The 22,058-nt window shown below is 35.2% G+C and overlaps 1 protein-coding gene across 1 annotated transcript in view; it reads right to left on the bottom strand.

The window, feature by feature from the left end:
- Positions 1–3,285: 3,285 nt before the first annotated feature.
- SYCP1 (synaptonemal complex protein 1) overlaps positions 3,286–22,058 on the bottom strand; it is a 117,647-nt gene continuing 98,874 nt past the window's right edge. The window contains 5 exon segments of the mRNA XM_043575924.1: positions 3,286–3,728; positions 3,826–3,891; positions 3,893–3,916; positions 11,504–11,647; positions 17,654–17,833. Coding sequence (XP_043431859.1) covers positions 3,591–3,728; positions 3,826–3,891; positions 3,893–3,916; positions 11,504–11,647; positions 17,654–17,833 — 552 coding nt within the window. The 3' untranslated portion in view covers positions 3,286–3,590.

Genomic DNA, 22,058 nt, shown 5'->3' with positions numbered 1-22,058 from the left:
AACATTCTACCAAAAAAAAAAAAAAAAACCAGTAAAAAAAGCACTTCCCTCTCTCCTGCATAATCATTTCCCCCCATCCTGAATCCTTCCCTAATTATTAAACATGCTATTAATTCTTAGATCTTTAAAAAAAATCCCTTGATCCACTTCCATTTCTAGTAGCTGCTTCATTTATCTTCTTCCCTTTAAAGTGTAACTTCTTCTGTTTCTTACACTTTTTAAAAAAATGTTATTTTTGAGAGAGAGCACAAGGAGAGGAGGGGCATAGAGAGAGACCAAGGATCCGAAGTGGGCTCTGCGCTGACAGCAGAGAACCTGATGTGCGGTTTGAACTCATAAATCATGAGATCATGACCTGAGCCAAAGTCAGCCGCTTAAACAACTGAGCCACCCAGGCATACTGCTTCTCTTTTTTTTCTTTTTTTTCAATATATGAAGTTTATTGTCAAATTGGTTTCCATACAACACCCAGTGCTCATCCCAAAAGGTGCCCTCCTCAATACCCATCACCCACCCTCCCCTCCCTCCCACCCCCCATCAACCCTCAGTTTGTTCTCAGTTTTTAAGAGTCTCTTATGCTTTGGTTCTCTTCCACTCTAACCTTTTTTTTTTCCCTCCCCGTCCCCCATGGGTTTCTGTTAAGTTTCTCAGGATCCACATATGAGTGAAATCATATGGTATCTGTCTTTCTCTGTATGGCTTATTTCACTTAGCATCACACTTTCCAGTTCCATCCATGTTGCTACAAAGGACCATATTTCATTCTTTCTCATTGCCACGTAGTACTCCATTGTGTATATAAACCACAATTTCTTTATCCATTCATCAGTTGATGGACATTTAGGCTCTTTCCATAATTTGGCTATTGTTGAGAGTGCTGCTATAAACATTGGGGTACAAGTGCCCCTATGCATCAGTACTCCTGTATCCCTTGGGTAAATTCCTAGAAGTGCTATTGCTGGGTCATAGGGTAGGTCTATTTTTAATTTTTTGAGGAACCTCCACACTATTTTCCAGAGTGGCTGCACCAATTTGCATTCCCACCAACAGTGCAAGAGGGTTCCTGTTTCTCCACATCCTCGACAGCATCTATAGTCTCCTGATTTGTTCATTTTGGCCACTCTGACTGGTGTGAGGTGGTATCTGAGTGTGGTTTTGATTTGTATTTCCCTGATGAGGAGCGATGTTGAGCATCTTTTCATGTGCCTGTTGGCCATCTGGATGTCATCTTTAGAGAAGTGTCTATTCATGTTTTCTGCCCATTTCTTCACTGGATTGTTTTTCGGGTGTGGAGTTTGGCAAGCTTTTTATAGATTTTGGATACTAGCCCTTTGTCCGATATGTCATCTGCAAATATCTTCTCCCATTCCATTGGTTGCCTTTTAGTTTTGTTGGTTGTTTCCTTTGCTGTGCAAACGCTTTTTATCTTCATAAGGTCCCAGTAGTTCATTTTTGCTTTTAATTCCCTTGCCTTTGGGGATGTGTCAAGTAAGAAATTGCTACTTCTTACTCTTTATAGAGATGTTATCTCCACTTCCTCTACTCCCATTCTCTTAACTGTCCCTTTCAATCAAATTCCAGTCACCAAAACTGCCATTCTTAAGATCATCCAGGCTCCACATTAACAACACTTAACCAATTTTACTTTACCTCTGAGCAGTATTTAACACAATTTATCACTCCCTCTTTGTTGAAATACTTTCTTGCTTGACTTCACTATCACTCTTGGCTAATCTTTTGATGGTTTCTTATCATCTCTCTAATCTCCTCTTTTCTAGGTACAGTCACACCCATGATTATACATGTTCTCATCCAGTTTGATAGCTTTAAATATGCTGTTAACTCCCACCAAATTTATATCACTACCCTAAACTTGTCTCTAAGCCTATTTACCATCCCCTATTTGGATGTCTAACAGGCATTTCAAACCTGACATGTCCAAAACTACATTGCTCAGGCCGAAAATATTAAATTATCCTTGGTTCTTTTTCTTATCACGTCCCAAATCTAATCTTCACAGCAGATCCAAAAGTTGACCATGTTATTCCTCTACTGCTTTCACCCTTGTTCAAGCCAAATACCATCTCTCATATGCATTATTAAAATAACTTCCTGGGGCACCTGGGTGGCTCAATCAGTTGAGTGTCCAACTCTTGATTTCAGCTCAGGTCATGATCCCAGGGTCATGGGATTGAGCCCCATCTTGGGCTCCATGCTGGGCGTGGAGCCTGCTTAAGATTCTCTCTCTCTCTTGCTCTGGCCTTCTCCCTCACTTGCTCTAAAATAAAAAAAAAAAAAAAGTTCCTGTTTTGTTTTAGCCTTTTGTCTTCTTTTCAAAATCTGTTCTCAATATAGTAGTCAGAAAGGTCCTTATGTTAAAACTTGAGTCACATCATAGCTCTTCTTTGCTAAAAAATACTATTAATTTCACATCTTATTCAGAGCAAAAGCCACAGTTCTTACAGTAGTTACAGCACTACATAAACTGCCCACCCAAACTCCCCATCCTGATAAAGATAGACCTTTTCTCCTTCTACTCTTCCTTTTGCTCATGATTCTCCAGGTACAGTGACCTCTTTGCTGCTTCTCAAATACAGTAGGCACACTTCCACCTCTGGGTCTTTGAACTTCTGTTCCTTGCACCAGGAATGTACTCCCCAGAGAGCCACAGGCTCACTTGTTAGTCATCAGATCTTCAAATGTTATCTCAGTGAGGCCCACTCTACCTAAAAGTCCAACCTTCTTCATACTCCCTAGTACTCTTCTGTTTTATTTCTCCTAGCAATTACCATTAACAATACACTATCTGTTTTGGTCTTTAAATTTTCTGTCTTGTCTATTTCCCTCACTAACATGTAAGCTCTAGAAAAACAGAGGGTTTCTTTTTCTGTTCTGTTCACTGTCATATCTCCAGTATCTAGAACTGTGTTTTGCTCTTAGTGGGCATTCAATAAATATTTGCTTAAAGTAGTAAGTGTTGAATAAATAATGTTATGAAGGCATACTGGTATAGCCTTATTTCCCCCTACAACTAAATAGATACAGCTATTAGTATAGCTCTAAAGTTTAGTATAGCTAAAAGGTATATATAGCCTTTTCCCCCCTACAACTAAATAGATAAAGCTTCTTCAGAATTATGAAACTTCACTAAAATGACCTTAAGATTTTAAAAACAAATATTATCAAAATTATGATAAGCTGTTCAGATGACCTCACAGAATCAATGAAAAGCATTTATTTGCATTTAAAATATTTTAATAGTAAAGAATAAAGAGTAAATCTCAATGTGTTCCTAGCATTTAATGGATAACTTTACAAATTTGAAAACTTAGCTAAAACAGTTTTCATAAATACAAGAAAAGGTAAAAACAAAATACAATCATCTTATTATTTGAATACAATTACAAGATTTCAGGTAACATGTGGTTATTTCAATTTAGGCCAAAATATACAAATTTTAAAAACCAAATTATTTATGCAAAAATAAAGTCTCAATTTCAGAAACTGTTTGGCTCTTCAGAAAATAAACATTTTTAATTAACTATAAATAAGATGTTATTAGGCTCCTTAATCACACTTATTTTCTGAAATTAAGCAAATAGCTTTTCTGCATCCTTTAGTTTTTTTTTCCTATCCATTTTGGCAATTACAGCCCAACGATCTTCCCTCATTTTCCTCATAGCTCCAAACTTCAGTGTAGATCCAGGGGTTGTTAGAGATGAAGGGGTCTGAATATAAAATAAAATAAAATCATAATATATTTAATTTAAAAAGATAAAGTCCAGCTTTTGAAATTTGCTTTCTGAAGTAAAAATGAAAAGATACCTGTTTTGGTGTTCTGACACAAAGATGAGGAGTTGGTGGATTATTAGTCTTGTACAGTTTTTTTCGATGTCTCTTCTTCTGCTACCATGCCCTTAAAGGAAAATACAAAAATATTAATTTGGAGTCTGTCATCACTGATATTTGTTATTAAGATTTTTCCTACATATCACAGAGAGGAGGAGAAAAACGAGGAAGGGAAAAGAGGAAGAAAGGAGGTAAGAGAAGGGAAGAAAGAGGAGAAAGAGGAGAGAAAAAAGAAGAAAAACTGAAGACAATGACAAAATAAACCCTCCATCTGTCAAACAAGGACATAGATTTGGATTCTATTAACTATGTTCCTGAAAGGTTATGTGAAATACAAGATGTGTATGAATAGTACTTATTTTGTTATTTCTATTTCAGTTTCAGAGTCTTTATACTACTACCTTTCCTTCCCCTTCCCCCCAGCCCACTTATTCAAACTCACACTTCGGCTTTAGAATAAGCATTTATAATCCTATAAAGCTATAATGTTATCAATTATCAGTTTATGAGTATTGTAATGTCCCTACACAATAGCTAACACGTATTTAGTACTTTATGTTAGAAACTGTTTTAATCACTTTGTGTATTTTAGCTTTAATCCTCACAACAATTTTATGAAGTAGGTATACTATTATTATCCCCATTTTGAGGGTAAAGAATGAAGACACAGAAATATTAAGTAACTTGCCTAAGATTATACAGCTAGTAAGAGGTGGAGCCAGGATTCAAATCCAGATAGGCTGGTTCCAGAATCCATTCTCTTAATAAATATACTACACAGATTTAGTCAGGCAAGCAATCGGTTTACGTTATCTTTTCCTGCTCCTAATGTCACATTTACAGAAGCTTCATGAATAAAAATATTCAAAGAGATTTTCATGAATTCTAAGATTTCAGCAGAATTCAGTAACTCATAAAAAGCTGCCTTTCATATACACTCAGAACCAGTATGTACCAACTGACCAGCTTAGAAAAGAAAAATTTTTTAAATCATCCTGGAAACTGTTAAAATTTTACTCAGTACATAGCAAACTGATAATTCATTAATGACTGCCCAAATAAAAATAAATTAACCCAATTAAAACAAAACCTTATCTGTCCTTCTAACTCTGTAACGTTCACCTTTTCATGTGCTTGTTGGCCATTTGTATATCCTCTTTGGAGAAATGTCTATTCAAGTCTTTTGTCCATTTTTAAATTGGGCTGTATGGTTTTTGGTGTTGAATTATGGGGGTTCCTTATGTATTCTAGATATTAATCTTTTCAAATATATGATTTGAAATATTTTCTGCCACCCTCTAGCTTGTCCTTTCACTTTAATAGTGTCCTTGGATGCACAAATATTCTTAATTTTGAATTCAAATTGATCTATTTTCTCTTTTCTTGGCTGTTTTTGGTGTCATACCCATTAGGTCCTTGCCAAATTCAATGTCATGAAAATTTTCCCAATATTTTCTTCTAAGAGCTTCATGGTTTTAGCATTAAGTTTAGATCTTTGATACATTTTTACTTAATTTTTATATGTGGTATAAAGTAAGAGTCCAACTTCATTCTTTTGCATCTGGGTATATCCAGTTCTAGCACCATTTGTTGAAAAAAATGTCTTCTCTACCCACTGAATGGTCTTGGCACTCTTGTCAAAAATCAATTGACTATATATGTGAGGATTTATTTCTGGGCTATTTTATTCCACATATATCTTTCCTTATCCTAGTATTAATCTGCTTAAATTACTAGCTTTGTAGAAAATTTGAAAGTTGAGAACTATGAATCCCCCAACATTATCCTTCTTTTTCAAAATTGTTTTAGCTATTTGGGGACCCATGTAGCTCTATATGAATTTTAGTATCAGAGGTAGTTTTGACCTTTTAACAATGTTGTCTTCCTATCCATAAGCAGAATTTTCTCCTATTTCTTTAAGTCTTAATTTCTTCCCACAATGTTTATAGTTTTCATTGTATTTCAGCGTTTTACCTTCTTGGTTAGATTTGTACCTAAATAATAGTAGTAGTAGTAGTAGTAGTGGTGGTGGTGGTAGTAGTAATTTCCTTTTGGATTTTAATCATTGCTGGTGTATACACACATAACTGATGTCATGTGTTCTTCTACCCTTCCATGTTGCTGACTTCATTTATTAGCTCTAGTAGCCTTCTTGTGGAGTCTTTGTGATTTTCAATGGATAGGATCATGACATCTGCACATAGCTGTACCCCATACTCCATCCGTATGCCGGCTTTTTAGCTCCCTCCCTCTCCCTTTGTCTTTTTTGTCTTGGCTATAACTTCCAGAACAATGTTGACTAGCAGTGGTGAAAATGGATATCCTTGTCTCATTCTTAATCTTAGGGGGAAGTTTTCAATCTGTTACCACTGACTATGATGTTAGCTGTGGGTTTTCGTAAGTACTTTTTATCATGCTGAGGAATTTTCCCTTTATTACTAGCTTTGTAAGAGTTTTTAATCATGAAAAAATGTTGGATTTTGTTGAGCGCCTTTTCTATACCGATTGAGATGAATTGTTTTCCCTTTGTTCTATTAATGTGATATATTACATTAATTTTCTTATACTGAACCATCCTTGTATTTCTCAGAAAAACCCTACTTGGTCATGGTGAATAGCCCTTGTAATATGATGTGGAATTTGACTAATATTTTGTTGAGGATTTCTACATATACAATCATAAAAGATAATGGTCTTTAATTTTTTTCTAATAATATCTGTATTTTGCTTTGGTATCAAGGTAATGCTGGCCTCAGGGAATGAGTTAGCCTGAGTTCTCTAATTTTTTTGAACTTGAGAAGGTTATATCCTCAAATGTTTGATACAATCCATCAATGAAACCATCTGGTCCAAGGCTTTTCTTTGTTGAGAGTTTTTTTTATTACTAATTCAAATTCTTTACTTACTGTAGGTAAGTCTGTTGAGATTTTCTATTTCTTCTTGAATCAGTTTAGGTAATTTGTGTTTTGAGGATTTTACCCATTTGTCCATTTCTTCTAGGTTATAAAATTTGTTACCATACAGTCACAGTATTTATCTCTGAATAATTAGTAATAATGTACCCACTTTCATTTGATTCAAGTTATTTACATCTTCTTGTTAGTCTAGCCAAAGATTTGTCAATTTTGTTCAAATAAACAAATTTTGGTTTCATTGATTTTCTCTATTGTTTTCTATTCTCTAATTTATCTCCCCTTGAATATTTATTATATCCTTCTTTCTGCTAGCTTTGGGTTTAGTTTGTTCTTTTTCTAGTTACATAAAGTATAAAGTTAAGTTACTGAACTGAGATCTTTCTTTTTTAGTAGGAATTTGGGAACTATGCCTTTCCTCTGAGTGTGGTTTTTGCTGTATCACATAAGTTTTGATATATTGTGCTTTCATTTTTATTCATATCTAAGTCTTAATTTCCCTCGTGACGACTTTTCTGATTAGAAGTGTGTTAATTTTCACAAATTTGTGAATTTTCTAATTTTCCTACTCTTACTGATTTCTAATTTCATCCCATTGTAGTCAGAGAAGATACTTTGTATGATGGCTATCTTTTAAAATGTATTGAGACTTGTTTTGTAATCTATACGGCTTATCCTGAAGAATATTCCATGTGCACTTGAAAATGATGTGTATTCTGTTGTTGTTGAGTGTTCTGTATAGATCTGTTAAGCCTATTTGCTTTATTGTGTTTTTCCAGTCCTCCATTTCCTTATTTATCTTCTGATTGTTTTATCCTTTATTGAAGGTGGGGTATTGAAGTATCCAACTATTGATGTAGAACTATTAGTCCCTTCAATTTTGTAAAGACTTTCTTCATGTATCTTGAGGATCTGTTATTAGGTATAAATGTTTAAAACTCTCATATCTTCTTGCTGTACTGAAACTCTTATTAATATAAAATGTCATTCTTTGCCTCTTGCACTTTTTTGCTTTAAAACCTATTTTGTTGGATAGAAGTATAGCCAGCCCAGATCTTTTATGGTTACTATTTGCATGGAATATCTTTTTCCACCTTTTGACTTTCAATTTGTGTCTTTGGTTCTAAGATGAGTTTCTTTTAGACAAAACACTAGTTGGATCATTCTTTAAAATTTATTCTGTAAATCTATGTTGATTGGAAAGTGTAATCCATTTAAAGTAATTACAATAAAGAGAGACTAACTTCTGCCTATTTGCTGTTTGTTTTCTATATGCCTTAGAGATTTGTTGTTTCTCTCTCATTTGCTCCATCACTGTCTTCTTTTATGGTTAGGTGATATTTTTTTTGTAGTGAAATGTTTCGATTCCCTTTTCATTTCCTTTTGTGTATATTCTACAGATTTTTTTTGTGTGGTTACCATGGGGATTACATTTAATATCCTATAATGTTATAACAATCTAATTTGAATTTATACCAACTTCACTTCAATAGCCTGCAAAAATCCTGCTCTTATACAGCTCCATGCTCCTTTTCTGTTATTGATGTCATAAATTACATCTTTATACCTTGGGCACCCAGTAATGTAGATTAACAATTTTGATGCAATTTCTTTCAAATCCTGTAGAAAATAAAAGGTGGAGTTACAAACCAAATTACAATGCTAGTTTTTATAAGTTCCTGTGTAAATTATTTGGTAACTCCCTCAGCTTTTGTTTATCTGGGAATGTCTTAATTTCTCCCTCATTTTTGAAGAACAGTTTTTGCAGGTATCAAATTCTCAGTTGATGATTTTGTTCTTTCAGCACTTTGAATATGGAAAACTATTGTCTTCTGGCCTCCAAGTCTTCTCAGTGAGAAATCAGCTGATAATTGTATTGAGAGTACCTTGTTTGTGATGAGTTGATTCTCACTACTTTCAAGATTCTCTTTGTCTTTAGACAGTTTGATTATAATGTGTTTTGACGTGAGTCTGTTTGATTTTATACTACTTAGAATTCAATGAGCTTCTTGGATTTGTAGATTCATTTTCTTTCATCAAAGTTTGAGAAGTTTTCAGCTATTACTTTTTCAAATATTTTTTCCCTTTTTTCTCTCTCTTCTTCTGGGACTCGTACAAAACATATTGATGTTTGATGATGTCCCACAAGTCTCAGGCTGCCTACTCCCTTTTCCTTTTTTCTTTCCTTTCCTCAAACTCAGTAATTTCAATGATCCTATTTCCAAATTAATCAATTCTTCTGCTTACTCAAATCTTTTGAATCTCTCTAATGAACTTTTCATTTTAAGTTATTGTACTTTCAACTCCAGGATTCCTTCTTGGTTCTTTTTATAATTTCTATCTCTTTATTGGTATTCTCATTTTAGTCATACATCATTTTTCTGTCTTTGTCTATGTCTTCGTTTAGCTCTTTCAGCTCTTGTCAATCTTGGCTTCCTCAGGGACATTTTCCGCTGACTTGTTCTGTTCCTTTGTATAGCCCTACTTTCCTTTTCTTTGTATACCTTGTGATTTTTGTTGAAAACTAGACATTGGAATCTTATAATTAGATAGGTCTGCAAATCAGATTCTTCACTTTCCCCAGGGTTTGCTGTAGTGGGTTAGTTTTGTTTTTGTTTTATGTTGTATAAGTTTCTATGCCAGGGATCAGGATGAGATGAAAATTTGAGATCTCAGGTTTTTTCTGAGCCTGTCTTTCCCTTGGCACATGTAGTGGTTTTAAATACCCCATAAATGTGAGTGCTTTTGAGTGTACTAATTCTTAAATGCCTGGTCCTCCAAAGAAGAAAAATGAAAAGAAGAGGAAGGCAAAACAAACAAACAAACAAACAAAACAAAACCCACAGATACAGTTCACTTAAATCCTCTAAGAAGACACAAGCCAGCGAGGGTTGAAAGAACGACAGGAAGTTTCTGTGCCTGCACCTCAGTGGTGAGAAGCAACAATCATGATATGGAACACTGAACCTTGATACTCAGAGAAAAAGTCCTTGTTGCTTACCCTGGCTATGGCCAAGACCTGAGCATAGCTGTCTGCCACAGGCCTATGGATTGGATTATAGGTAGTTACTACCATTCTTAAGGTTGCAAACTTAACTATAATTTACCAAGTTGCAACCCTGGAAATTGCAAGCATTCAAACAGTCTCCAGAGCTCCAAAATAGTTACTTCTGGCAATTTCTGCAAGTACAATTGCTATCTAGGTGGAGAAATAAATTTGTGGTTATGTCCTACTCCACTATCCAAGATCACTTAGACAATCCATTTTTACATCTAACTTTTTATAATAATTTGAATCTTCATCAAAATTTAAACACAACAGTTAAGAAATTTACAAAAATAGTAACTTCAAATGATAATTATAACCAAATAAATAGACATGAAATGTCTTTTTAGACAAGTGGAAATAATTGTGTATACATATAATAGTGTAGTATGTTTATGGTGTTGCAAAGTTGTGATGCTTTTAAAAATGAGATGAGTCATTTTGAATCTCAGATCAGCTAAATTCACATTGCTAGAAAAATAGTAGGGATTCCAACCCTGGAGTGTCTAATCCCAGAGCTCATAGTCTTTCTACTAATTCTCCTTACATTTTTATATATCTGGACTTCAGTTTAAGCTGGAAGTTACTATGTACATGGTCTTACATAGGCTTTGGAGCTAGATGGTCTGTGTTCAAATTTTGGCTCCCTGCCTTACTAGCTATGTGATCTTGGGCAAGTATCTGTGTGACTCAGTTTCCTCTTCTGTAAAATGAGAACAGCAACATTGTCTATACTTCTTAAACAGGAGATTGTTCTAAGAAATAATCTATGTAGTCTTTGAAACATTGCTTGGTTCAGTTTTAATCATTAAAATGCTAATCAACATCTATAAAACAAAGAGGTACTTGAGTAAGGATTCTGTATGTTAACTTCAATAATTAAAGTTTTAAGACTTCAGCTACTCATTTTTCCAGAACAAAGCAGTCCCAAAAAAGCTTGAAGAATCTCAAAAGTTGTAAGTGGCAACAACGAAACAAGTGCTTTTAACTGGAATTTTGTAATTAGGAATCTTTGGTATATTGCTTCATTTTGTCTGATGAGATTTATTTCGTTTTAAATTAAATGAATCTAAGTTTAACTATTCTCACTAAATCAATATTATAACTTCAGAAAACACTGGTATGTGTGGATACACTCATGGTAGGGAGTAATTACTAATACAAACTGCTAGGGGAAATATCTTCCTTAAACAACTCATCTTTAATACATTAACTCTTTAAGAATAATAGTAATGTTAGACCTTGATACAGATTTCAACCAAAAAGTGGTATAAAATGAAGTAACATGTATATTAGCAAAATCAAAAGGGGCCCTAAATAACAAACTTGGCTATAGCAAGATTCATCTAACCTTTCTGAAAGAAAGAAAGAGGAAAAAGAAAAGAAACAAAAAAAGAGAAAATGTGGTTAAAAATTCCTTGTAACACTCTGCTGGAAAACAAGATTGTTAATCATGTGTCAACTATGTTACATCAAGTAATTTAAAATGCCATGTTTACTGAAGTTAGATTATTTGAACCCTCTCTGAAATGCTGCAAAAGCATATAGGGCTCTGTGTTGTAGTAGAGTTCTACTATATTTTAGTATTGCAATGGTAGATGCTATGTGTATATATTATACATATACATCAAAAAGTAATGTATAAAAATAATGAATAATGTAAACAAGTAATAAATACTGATTTGTAGTATTTTACCAAAAGATCAGTAGTTTCTGAACTATCCGAGTTAATATCAAACTCAAAGACCATTTTTCTTTTTTTATTACTTTCTTCGGTAGGTATATTCTTGCTTTCTCTCTGCTGAATTTTTAGTTTCGTTGGTGTCTTCACAGTATATGCCTATCCAAAAAGAAAAACAATACATTTTCCCATCAAAAACCCCGTATTATTAATAAAGGCAAGTTAAGTCTTTAGCAATCAATAACTCTCAATTATTAGTGGAATGTATATAGAGATTTTTGATAAGAATTTAATTCAGGTATTTTTGATGCTAAAACTTACAACTTCCTTCCAAAAATTTTTAATAGAAAACTTTTTCTTTGTCCTTCCCTTCAACTTACTGAAGAAAATAATGGCAGGAGAGAGTGCGGAGAGACACTCTTCAACTTCAGGAGTCAACGATCTTAAGAAGAGGGATTTTTAACTTTTTTAACAATGATTCAGACCAAAAAACAGAATGAGTTTAGCTCTCTCTACAAAAATCCTTACTGATTTATGAGAAAATAGGTATGCTTATATTTTGTTGATTAAGTAAGTCACATTAATCAACGTTTACTATTCCATATTTCCCTGTAAGTTTTACAATTTTTTTTTCAAGTACCTTAAAAAGTTAGGTCAGTGACATCAGCAAAAATGGCACAGTAAGGTACTCCGAAGATTTTCTCTTCCATAAAGCAATAAAATACTAGTAAAATGGTCAAAGTCCACTTTTTCAGAACTCTGGAAATTAATCAAAAGCTTGTCACAAACTGTAGTGTTTATTTAAAAAAAAAATAATTGGCAGAGGGGTGCCTGGGTGGCTCAGTCAGTTAAGCTTCCGACTTCAGCTCAGGTCATAATCTCACAGTTTGTGGGTTCAAGCCCTATATCAGGCTCTGTGCTGGCAGCTTAGAGCCTGGAGCCTGCTTAGGATTCTGTGTCTCCCTCTCTCTCTCTGCCCCTCCCCCACTCATGTTCGCTCGCTCTCTCTCTCAAAACTAAACATTAATTTTTTTAAATTATAAAATAAAATAAAATAAAATAAAATAAAATAATTGGCAGAACCTCCATAAGAACAGCAAGCTTTGCGGTGTCTTAACTTTTCTTCATCCTAGCTCCTATTCTCTATGTTACCCTTAAAAAATAACATCCCACACTCCTGGTCCAGACTGGCAGCCATTAGTCGGAGCAAAACAAAATTGAGAGCTCTTTCAAAGCTTTTATTCCCAAAGAGTTGTCATTATTTGACCTGTCTAGGGGTTCTGTGAAAGACCTCACAAGCTAGTCTGTATTTAACCTGATTCAGAACTCATTCAGTACAAAAGCTTTCTCTTTGGTGTTGAGTAGGACACAGCATTTATCAAGACAATTATAGACAAGTGTTTTCACTTTGCAGTTCCATGAGGCAATGATTTTAACAGGTCAAATGATAAACTAGACAAAAACTTCAAAAATTCTGGCATTCCTGGAAATGTAGAAAGCCACACATGCATAGGACTGTGAATAAGCACAGGAAAGACCTAAGAAGGCCCTAGTTGAGCTTGAAGATTCAGTTATCAATGGTCTGGCTGAGTGCTGAAGGTATACCCTAATAAGTACCTACAGTCCATTGGTAAAAATTGGGAGATTTATTGGTACAGGCTCAGTTGGTTCAAACATTAGCTGAACATTAAGCTAACCAAGTAGAAACTTCAGTGGCACTCAAAGAATACAAACTTTACAGAATTAGTTTAGAAAAGTCACTAAACAAACAACAACTGTAACAAGCAGAAACAACAAACCCTAAGGACAGGGGTGAATCTGATCTCCACAGCTGTCACATTATGTTATTTTTAGTGTTCAGATTTCAAAAAAACATTATGAGACATGCAAAGAAACAAAAAACTATGGCCCATCACAGGGGTTGGGATGGTACAATCAAAAGAAACTATCCCTAAGGAAGACCTGTCATGGATTTCCTAGACAAAGGCTTTAAGTCAGTTATTTTAAATATGTTCAAGGAGCTGAAGAAACCCATATCTAAAGAAATAAAGTATGATGACAATCTCTAACCAAATGGAATTATCAATAAAGATAAAACTTATTTTTTTAAAAAGAACCAAATTGAAAATTGCAGTTGAAAAGTATAAGTGAAATGAAAAGTTCAGTAGAGGGGCTCAATATCATATTAAAGCAGAAAGAATCCATGAACCTGAAGATAGTTCAATTGAAATTATCTGGTCTAAGAAATAGAAAGAAGAAAAATGAACAGGGCCTCAGAGACTTGTGGGACACCATCAAGTATACATAATGGGAGTTCCAAGATAAGAGCAGAGAAAGGGAAGAAGAAACATTTGAAAAAATAATGGCTGAAAACCTCCCAAATTTGGTGAAAACATTAATCTATACACCCAAGAAGCTCAACAAACTCCAAGGAGGATAAACTCAATTAGAACTACACTTAGACATACAATCAAACTGTCAAAAGTCAAAGACAAACTAGAAAAGCAGTAAGAGACAAGTGACTCATTACATACAGTTGATTTCTACCATAAACCATGGAGTTAAAACAGCTGTAGGTTGACTCCAAAGCACTTAAAAAAAAACCTGTTTCCAAATAATTCTATATACACCAAAACCATCCAGTAAAGAAAACTATATAATTATAAAAGATAGTATGCATGTATTTGTTTATAATTCTTTTTTCCTATCTAATCTAAAATATAGACACATAAGCAATAATTATTATACTGTATCAATGGGCTTAAAATGTATAAATATATGATTTGCATGACAATGATATCAAAAGAGAGAGAGAATGAAACTAAGTTTGGGCAAAGTTTTTGTATACCGTTGAAATTACATTGGTATTAATTCAAACTAAATCATTTTAAGATGTTAATACTCAGGTAATCACTAAGAAAATAATTCAAAAAGTATAGTAAAAAACAAGAGGATTAAAATGGTATACTAGAAAATACTTAGGGGCACCTAGGGCTCACTTGGTTAAGTGCCCAACTCTTGGTTTCAGCTCAGGTCACGATCTCACGGTTCGTGAGTTCAAGCTCCACATTGGGGTCCATGCTGACAGCTCAGAGTCTGCTTGGGATTCTCTCTCTCCCTCTTTCTTTGCTCCTCCCCCACTCATGCTCTCTCTCCCTCAAAATAAATTAATTAAATAAATAAATAAATAAATAAACAAACAAACAAACTTTAAAAATTTAAGATCAAGACTAGGGAAGTATGCCAACTAAATGCAAAGTGGTACCCTGGATTGAATCCTGGAAGAGTAAGAAAACATTAATGGAAAAATAAAGTTTAGTTAACAGTAATGTACCAATGTACGTTTCTTAGTTTTGACAAATGTACATGGTAATGTAAAATGTTAACAATGTAGAAAACTGAGTGACTGATATAAAGGAATTCTCTGTACTACCTTTGCAATTTTCCTGTAAATCTAAAATTATGGTAAAAATGTTCTTTTTAAAAAAGTAAAGTCACCACAGCCATGAGAATGGCTAAAATCAAAAAGATAAAAAATACCATGTGGTAGCAAGGATGTGGGGCAACTAGAATTCTCACTCACTGCTAGCTTAGATATAAATTGATGTAATGATTTTTTTTTTAAATGATTGGCAGTGTGGTACAATAAGAAACATACCTTTAGTTTTTGTCCCTGGTTCCTGACAGAGAACTTCTAAAACCCATGTAATTTTCTGAGTGAAAGGAGCATCTTTTGGTACAACATTTGGTCTTTGTTGACAGTAATGTGATAGGAGTCTTTTCCTATTCAGAATGAACTCCTTTCAACTGGACAAGAGTTAATGTTAATGAAATAATTGGCAGTAAAGGGCACCTACATAACTTCAGGATGGTGGCTTATTGCCGGAAAAAAACAAGGTTTGATTAGAAGTTTGTAACCTTTCAGTTCCACCCCCTGACCTCCTGGGAGGGGAGAGAGGTTGGAGATTGAGTTACCAATGGCCCTAATTTAACCAATCATGCTAGGTAGTGAAATCTCCATTAAAAAGAAACCCTAAACGATAGGGTTCTGAGAATGTCCATGTTGGCAAACACACAGAGGTGCTGCTGGAAGGATGGAACTCCTGAAGAGAGCATGGAAGCTCTATACCCCTTCCCCTATACCCTGCCCTACTCATCTTTTCCATTTGGCTGTTCCTGGGTTGTATCCTTTATAATAAACTGGTAATAGTAAGTAAAGGAATTTCCTGAGTTCTGTGAGTCATTCCAGCAAATTAGCAAACCTGAGGAGGGGGTTGTGGGAACCCCCAATTTAGAGCCAACTGGACAGTAGTACAAGTGGCAAACCAGGATTGTGACTGGTGTCTGAAGCGGAAGCAGTCTTATGAGACTGAGCCCTAACCTACTGGGATTTACATTAGCTCCACGTAGTGTGAGAATTTAATCAAGTTGTAGGACACCTAGTTGGTGTCTGCAATCAGAGAACTGGCATGAGGGGGAAAAAACAAAAAACAAAAAACACATGTTTTGTATCACAGTAAAAAACAGCCCAGGCAATATCTATTAAAATGTAACATATTATGCATAATGTTATTACCCAGCAATTTCATTCCTAAAGACATACCCAACCAAAATGCATACATGTCAAATACTAGAATTTTTATAGCAACACTGTTCATAAAAGTCCCATCTGGAAACTACCCAAAAGTCCACTAACAATAAATAAAATATGGTACATCATACAATGGATTACTATACAGGAATAAAAACAGAGAATCTACAACTTAAAGCAACAATATAGATGAGTCCCACAAACATAATGTTAAATGAATAAAGCCAAAACAAAAATAATGATTCTGTTTATAGAAAATGCAAAAACAGATACATCAAATATTAGAGTTGGGACAGTAGTTAGCCTTGGAGGAGAAGCTAGTAAGGGGGGCAAGATCTTCAGAGATGATAGTAATGTTCTGTATTTTATTGTGAATGCTGATTACTAAAAAAGTCATCTTTAGTTTGTAAAGATTCATCCAATTGTTTAATTAAGACCTGGGCATTTTTTTTGCATATATTTCAATAAAAAGTTTTTTTTTAAGTAAGGTTCATTTTATACAAAGATCATTTCATGTGAATAATATAGTTCTAAATACAACAAAATAATTTTATATAAAAGCCTCTCTAAGCCATGTAGTTTACTAATTTTCATAATTTGCATGGTGTGGATAATATGTATAAACAGGATGTGAGAGACTCTTCTTTTTGCTCTGGAACTGTTAACTGGGGCACAAAGCTGTTGAAAAAAGTGCTAGTAACCCATATTCTAAAGAAAGTAACCTATGATTAAAGCCCGGATCCTTCGATCCTTCTTTCGGGCTTATTAAAAAGTGGTTAAACTGGCCATACAAGCACCAAACACCTCCTTTCTTCCCAGTTATCTTAAGGAAACTGAGAAGGAAAGGTACGAAATTTCAACTTAGAAGGATACAAAGAGGTAGAGATATTTTTCCCTTCAAGTTCCAAGCCAAGTGAGGAACTAATATAAAACTAGGGGCACCTTTAAGAAGATACACACTTAATGTATACCTCACTAGATACACACTTAGGGAGAAATTTCATTTGTCTCTGCATCTGGCTGAACAGTTTAGAGTATAAAGAAATTAGAGAGAAATGGATGGTGCGGGGGGAGGGGGACGGGGCCAGAGTAGACATTCTGTACTACCATTTAGCATGGAAAGGCTGAATGAATTCCCCGTGGATTAAGTGGGCATATGGAAGATAGCTAGTAACTCAGCCACCTCCTGGTGGTACCTGATCCACCAAGGATCTTAGCTGACTGCTAAGTAAAGGACTCTTGCAGCAAGATGATGAAGGGTAAATAGCAAAGGAAGCAACTGGGGTGAAAAATGCCAAGTCAGAACCAGATTTCCCACATCAGGGAATGCCATCTGGTGAATGCCAAAAATTTATGGAATCTGCCCAAGGTGTCATTAAGTTGTAGACAGTAATTTAAAAAAAAAAAATTTTTTTTTTAACTTAAAAAAAAAAAAAGGAAACCATTTCATGCTGGTATCACAAAAACTGAATTGGTTTTATATATGTATGTGCAATACCAGATATATGGCATATGATACTAAAACCTTTTTTAACCAAAACATTATGAACTTCTTAGAAATTTTAGCAACCAACCTTTGGCAATGGTGTGGATAAAGTACTTTTGGCAGATGTCCACAAATAGTCTCTTTTGTCTCTGGATTTGCCATTGTCCGCTGATGTGATGTTTCTGGACATATTTTGTGAAGGAGCTACTTTAGAATCAAACTTCCAATAATGAGTTTCAGGTGTTTCCAACAGAGATGTCTGTGTTTTCTATATTGAACAACAAATAGGAATAAAATCATCACTATATGTCATTTAAAGTGCAGCAACTACTAGAGATAACACTGGAATAAACTAGAATTTACCCCCAAACTTATTATTAAATAACTTTCAATAAATTATATTTATCACTTTATTTTCCCATTTAAGATGAAAATGGTATCTGCCCCTCTCTGTCTTCACAGAGCTGCTATAAAAAGAAATAAAACATCTCAACTCTCTAACTGACCAAAAGTTGAGGATTTGCTAAAGAAAAACCTCTATTCCTGGTGGCAAAAAAGCCTTTCTTTGTTGTTCATTACAATAGTCTAAAAGCCAGAGGGCAGTTTATTCTCATTTCTATCCATTCTCTTTTATGCTTTCGTATTTCCTCTCTCTCATCTATAAAAATATCGCGTTTCCTATCCACCAGCCTTACTCCCCACCAAAAAAAAAAAAAAAAAAAAAGAAAAGAAAAGAAAAGAAAGAAAAATAGGTAAGAAAACCTATAAAAGTAAAGAACCAGAAATTTTTTCCAGGAGGAAAAAAAATGGTTTGTTTTTTTTTTTAAGAAAAAAAATTTTTTGAAGAAAAAAATTTTCTTCAATTCTGAAACAAATTGCAAATTTACTTTAAATACTTAGGTTTTATTTCAATTCAATGTCTTCCATTTTTTTTCTACCTTCATATGTATCTTCTCTTTAGCATCTGACCTTTCTAGTAAAAGTTCGCAGTAGCTACTTTATTGGAATTGTGTTAGTTGCTTTGTATTTTATCACTTCTCTTGGTTGCCACTGTCTCCATGCATGGCAATTACTCACAAGAAAAAACGGAGCACATACAAACCACACACAAAGGGCTATTCTCAAAAGTTCAGTGGTTAAGTCTGCCATAATTTAAATTAGGAGGGTATAAGATGCAGGATTAAGAGGTGACCACATGTGCTATAAAAATATTGGGAGTAGGGGAGCCCGGGGGGCTCAGTCAGTTGAGCATCAGACTCTTGATTTCAGCTCAAGTCATGATCCCAGGGTCATGGGATTCAGCCCCGTGTCGAGCTCCCTACTGAGCATGGAGCCTGGTTAAGGTTTGTTCTCTCTCTCTCCGCCCCTGCAAGTTCCTCCTCTCCCCCTTTACAACTTTCACACTCTCACTCTCTAAATTAATTAATTTTAATTTAAAAATTAAAAAATTTGGGGCACCTGGGTGGCTCAGTCGGTTAGGTGTCCAACTTCGGCTCAGGTCATGATCTTGTGGTTTGTGAGTTCAAGCCCTGCATCAGTCTCTGTGCTGACAGCTCAGAGACTGGAGCCTGCTTCAGATTCTGTGTCTTCCTCTCTCTCTCTGCCCCTCCCCCACTCGCACTTTCTCTCTCTCAAAAGTAAATAAAACATTTAAAATTTTTTAATAAAAAATCCCACACTGGGGCGCCTGGGTGGCTCAGTCAGTTGAGCAACTGACTTCGGCTCAGGTCATGATCTCATAGCTCATGAGTTCAAGCCCCGTGTCGGGCTCTGTGCTGACAGCTCAGAGCCTGGAGCTTGCTTCGGATTCTATGTCTCCCTCTCTCTCTGCCCCTAACACACTCGCATTCTGTCTCTGTCTCTCTCAAAAATAAACATTAAAAAAAAATTTTTTTTTTAAATCCCACACTGGACAAATGGATAAGGAGGATGTGGTATACATACACACACACACACACACACACACACACACACACACAGAGGAATGTTATATAACTGTATAAAAAAGGATGAGATTGTGCCATCTGAGACACCATGGATGGACCTAGAAGCTACTATGCCAAATGAAATAAGTCAGACTAAGGAAAACCAAATACCATATTATTTCACTCATATGTGAAATCCAAAAACAACAACAACAGCAACAAAAGAATAAACAAAAAGCAGAATCAGACCTATAAATACACAGAACAAACTGATGGTAGTCAGATGGGAAGAGGATGGGAGAATGGGCAAAATTGGTGACAGGAAGTGAGAGATACAGGCTTCCAGTTAGGAAATGAATAAGTCACAGGAATAAAAAGCTCAGCATAAAGACTACAGTCAATGATATTATCATGGTGATGTAATAGGACAGATGGTAGCTACACTTGTGGTGAACACAGCATAATGTATAAACTTGTTGAATCACTATGTTGTACCTGAACTTATATAACACTGTATGTTGACTATATTTTAAAAAACAGAACAAAACATTAGACTAGGAGTCAAGGAATATACTCTTTTCTCCTCAATCTTTCTCCTCAATTCTCCTAGAATATCTTGCTGGGTATTCTAAGTAAATCTCCAAGTACCTCTTGGCTTAAATCTGTCCATCTATATAAATCAAGGAGCTAAATGAGGTGACGTGTAGGCTTCTGCCCAGTTCTAGTGATCTCACTTCATAATCTTTTTTCCAGCAGGTATAAATTTTGGTAGCTTTTTTTCACACACTTTCATTTTTGTATCCTCCTTCCTAAATATTTATGCATCATAGTTGATAACACAATTTTGATGGAAGTAAATCTTTTTGTCTCTGGACTTATCAGGAGTCATCCTCAGAATTTCCAAAATGTAGCTGTTTTCATAGACAAATTTTTCTCTCTTGAAAGGACTGATAATGACAACTACACCACCTTGTGGCAAGTCTTGGAATTTAACACTTCCTGGGGTAGAAGGGTAGTTTGAAAGAAAATTCACCCCCATTCTAGAATACTGAAATATTCCCCTTCATAATAAGTCATAGAAATGTATATATTCTCCTACCAGTTCATTCTTTTCTGAAGGTTACATTTCTAGTGATGCATATACAGGCATATCTCCTTTCATTACACTTCACTTTACTGTGTTTCAGAGATGCTGTGTGGTTTTTTTGGTGTTTTTTGTTTGTGTGTCAAGCAAGCCTATTGGCAACATTTTTCCTTAACCATTTTGCTCACTTACTGGAACTTTTGTCTCTTTGTGTCACATCCTGGTGATTCTTACAATATGTCAAACTTCTACATTATCGTTATATTTGTTATGGTAATCTGTGATTGGTGATCTTTGATGTTACTGTTGTAATTGTCTGGGGGCACCATGAGTCACACCCTCATAAGATGGCTAACTTAACTGTTAAATGCTGTGCGTGTTCTGATTGCTCCACTGACCACCCATTCCCCATCCTTCTCCCTCTCCTGGAGCCTCCCTATTCGCTGAGACCCAACAAAACTGAAATTAGGCCAATCAGTAATGCTCCAATGGCCTCTATGTGTTCAAGTGAAAAAAAGAGCATGAGCTATAAATGATTGAGCTTAGAGAGAGGAAGGCATGTTGAAAGTTGAGATAGGCCAAAAGCTAGGCCTCTTGCACCAAACAGCTAGGCAGGTTGTAAATGTAAAGAAAAAGTTCTTGAAGGAAATTAAAAGTGCTACTTCCAGTGAGCACACACAAATGAGAAGTAAAACAGCTTTATTACTGATATGGAGAAAGTTTTAGTGGTCTGGATAGAAGATCAAACCAACCACAACATTCCCTTAAATCAAAACCTAATCCAGAGTAAGGCCCTAAATCTCTTCAATTCTATGAAGGCTGAGAGAAGTGAGGAAGCTGCAGAAGAAAAGTTTGAAGCTCGCAGAGGTTGGTTCATGAGGTTTAAGAAGCCATGTCCATAACATAAAAGTGCAAGGTGAAGCAGCAAGTGCTGATACAGAAGCTGCAGGAAATTATCCATGAGACCTAGCTAATTAATTACTGAAGGGGGCTATGCTAAACAAGAGAGTTTCAATGTACGTGAAACAGCCTTATATTGGAAGCAGATACCATCTAGGACTTTCATAGCTAGAGAGGAGAAGTCAATACTTGGCTTCAAAGCTTCAAAGAACTGGCTGACTCCCTTGTTAGGGGCTAATGCAGCTGGTGAATTTAAATTGAAGCCAGTGCTCATTAACCATTCTGAAAATCCTAAGGCCCTTTAAGAATTACACTAATCTACTTGCCTATGTTCTATAAATAGAACAAAGCCTGGATGACAGCACATATGATTACAACCTGGTTTACTGAATATTTTAAGCCTGCTGTTAACACCTACTACTGCTCAGACAAAAAGATTCCTTTCAAAATATTACTGCTCCATGACAATGCACCTGGTTACACAAGAGCTCTGATGGAGATGTACAAGGTTACTGCTCTGATGCCTGCAGCCCATGGATCACGGAGTCATTCTGACTTTCAAGTCTCGTTATTTAAGAAATGCA

This window comes from Prionailurus bengalensis, chromosome C1 (genome assembly GCF_016509475.1).
Source record: "Prionailurus bengalensis isolate Pbe53 chromosome C1, Fcat_Pben_1.1_paternal_pri, whole genome shotgun sequence".
Classification (NCBI taxonomy): domain Eukaryota; kingdom Metazoa; phylum Chordata; class Mammalia; order Carnivora; family Felidae; genus Prionailurus; species Prionailurus bengalensis.
The sequence above is the reverse complement of the archived record's forward strand: the minus strand, read 5'-3'. Positions and strand labels throughout refer to the sequence as shown.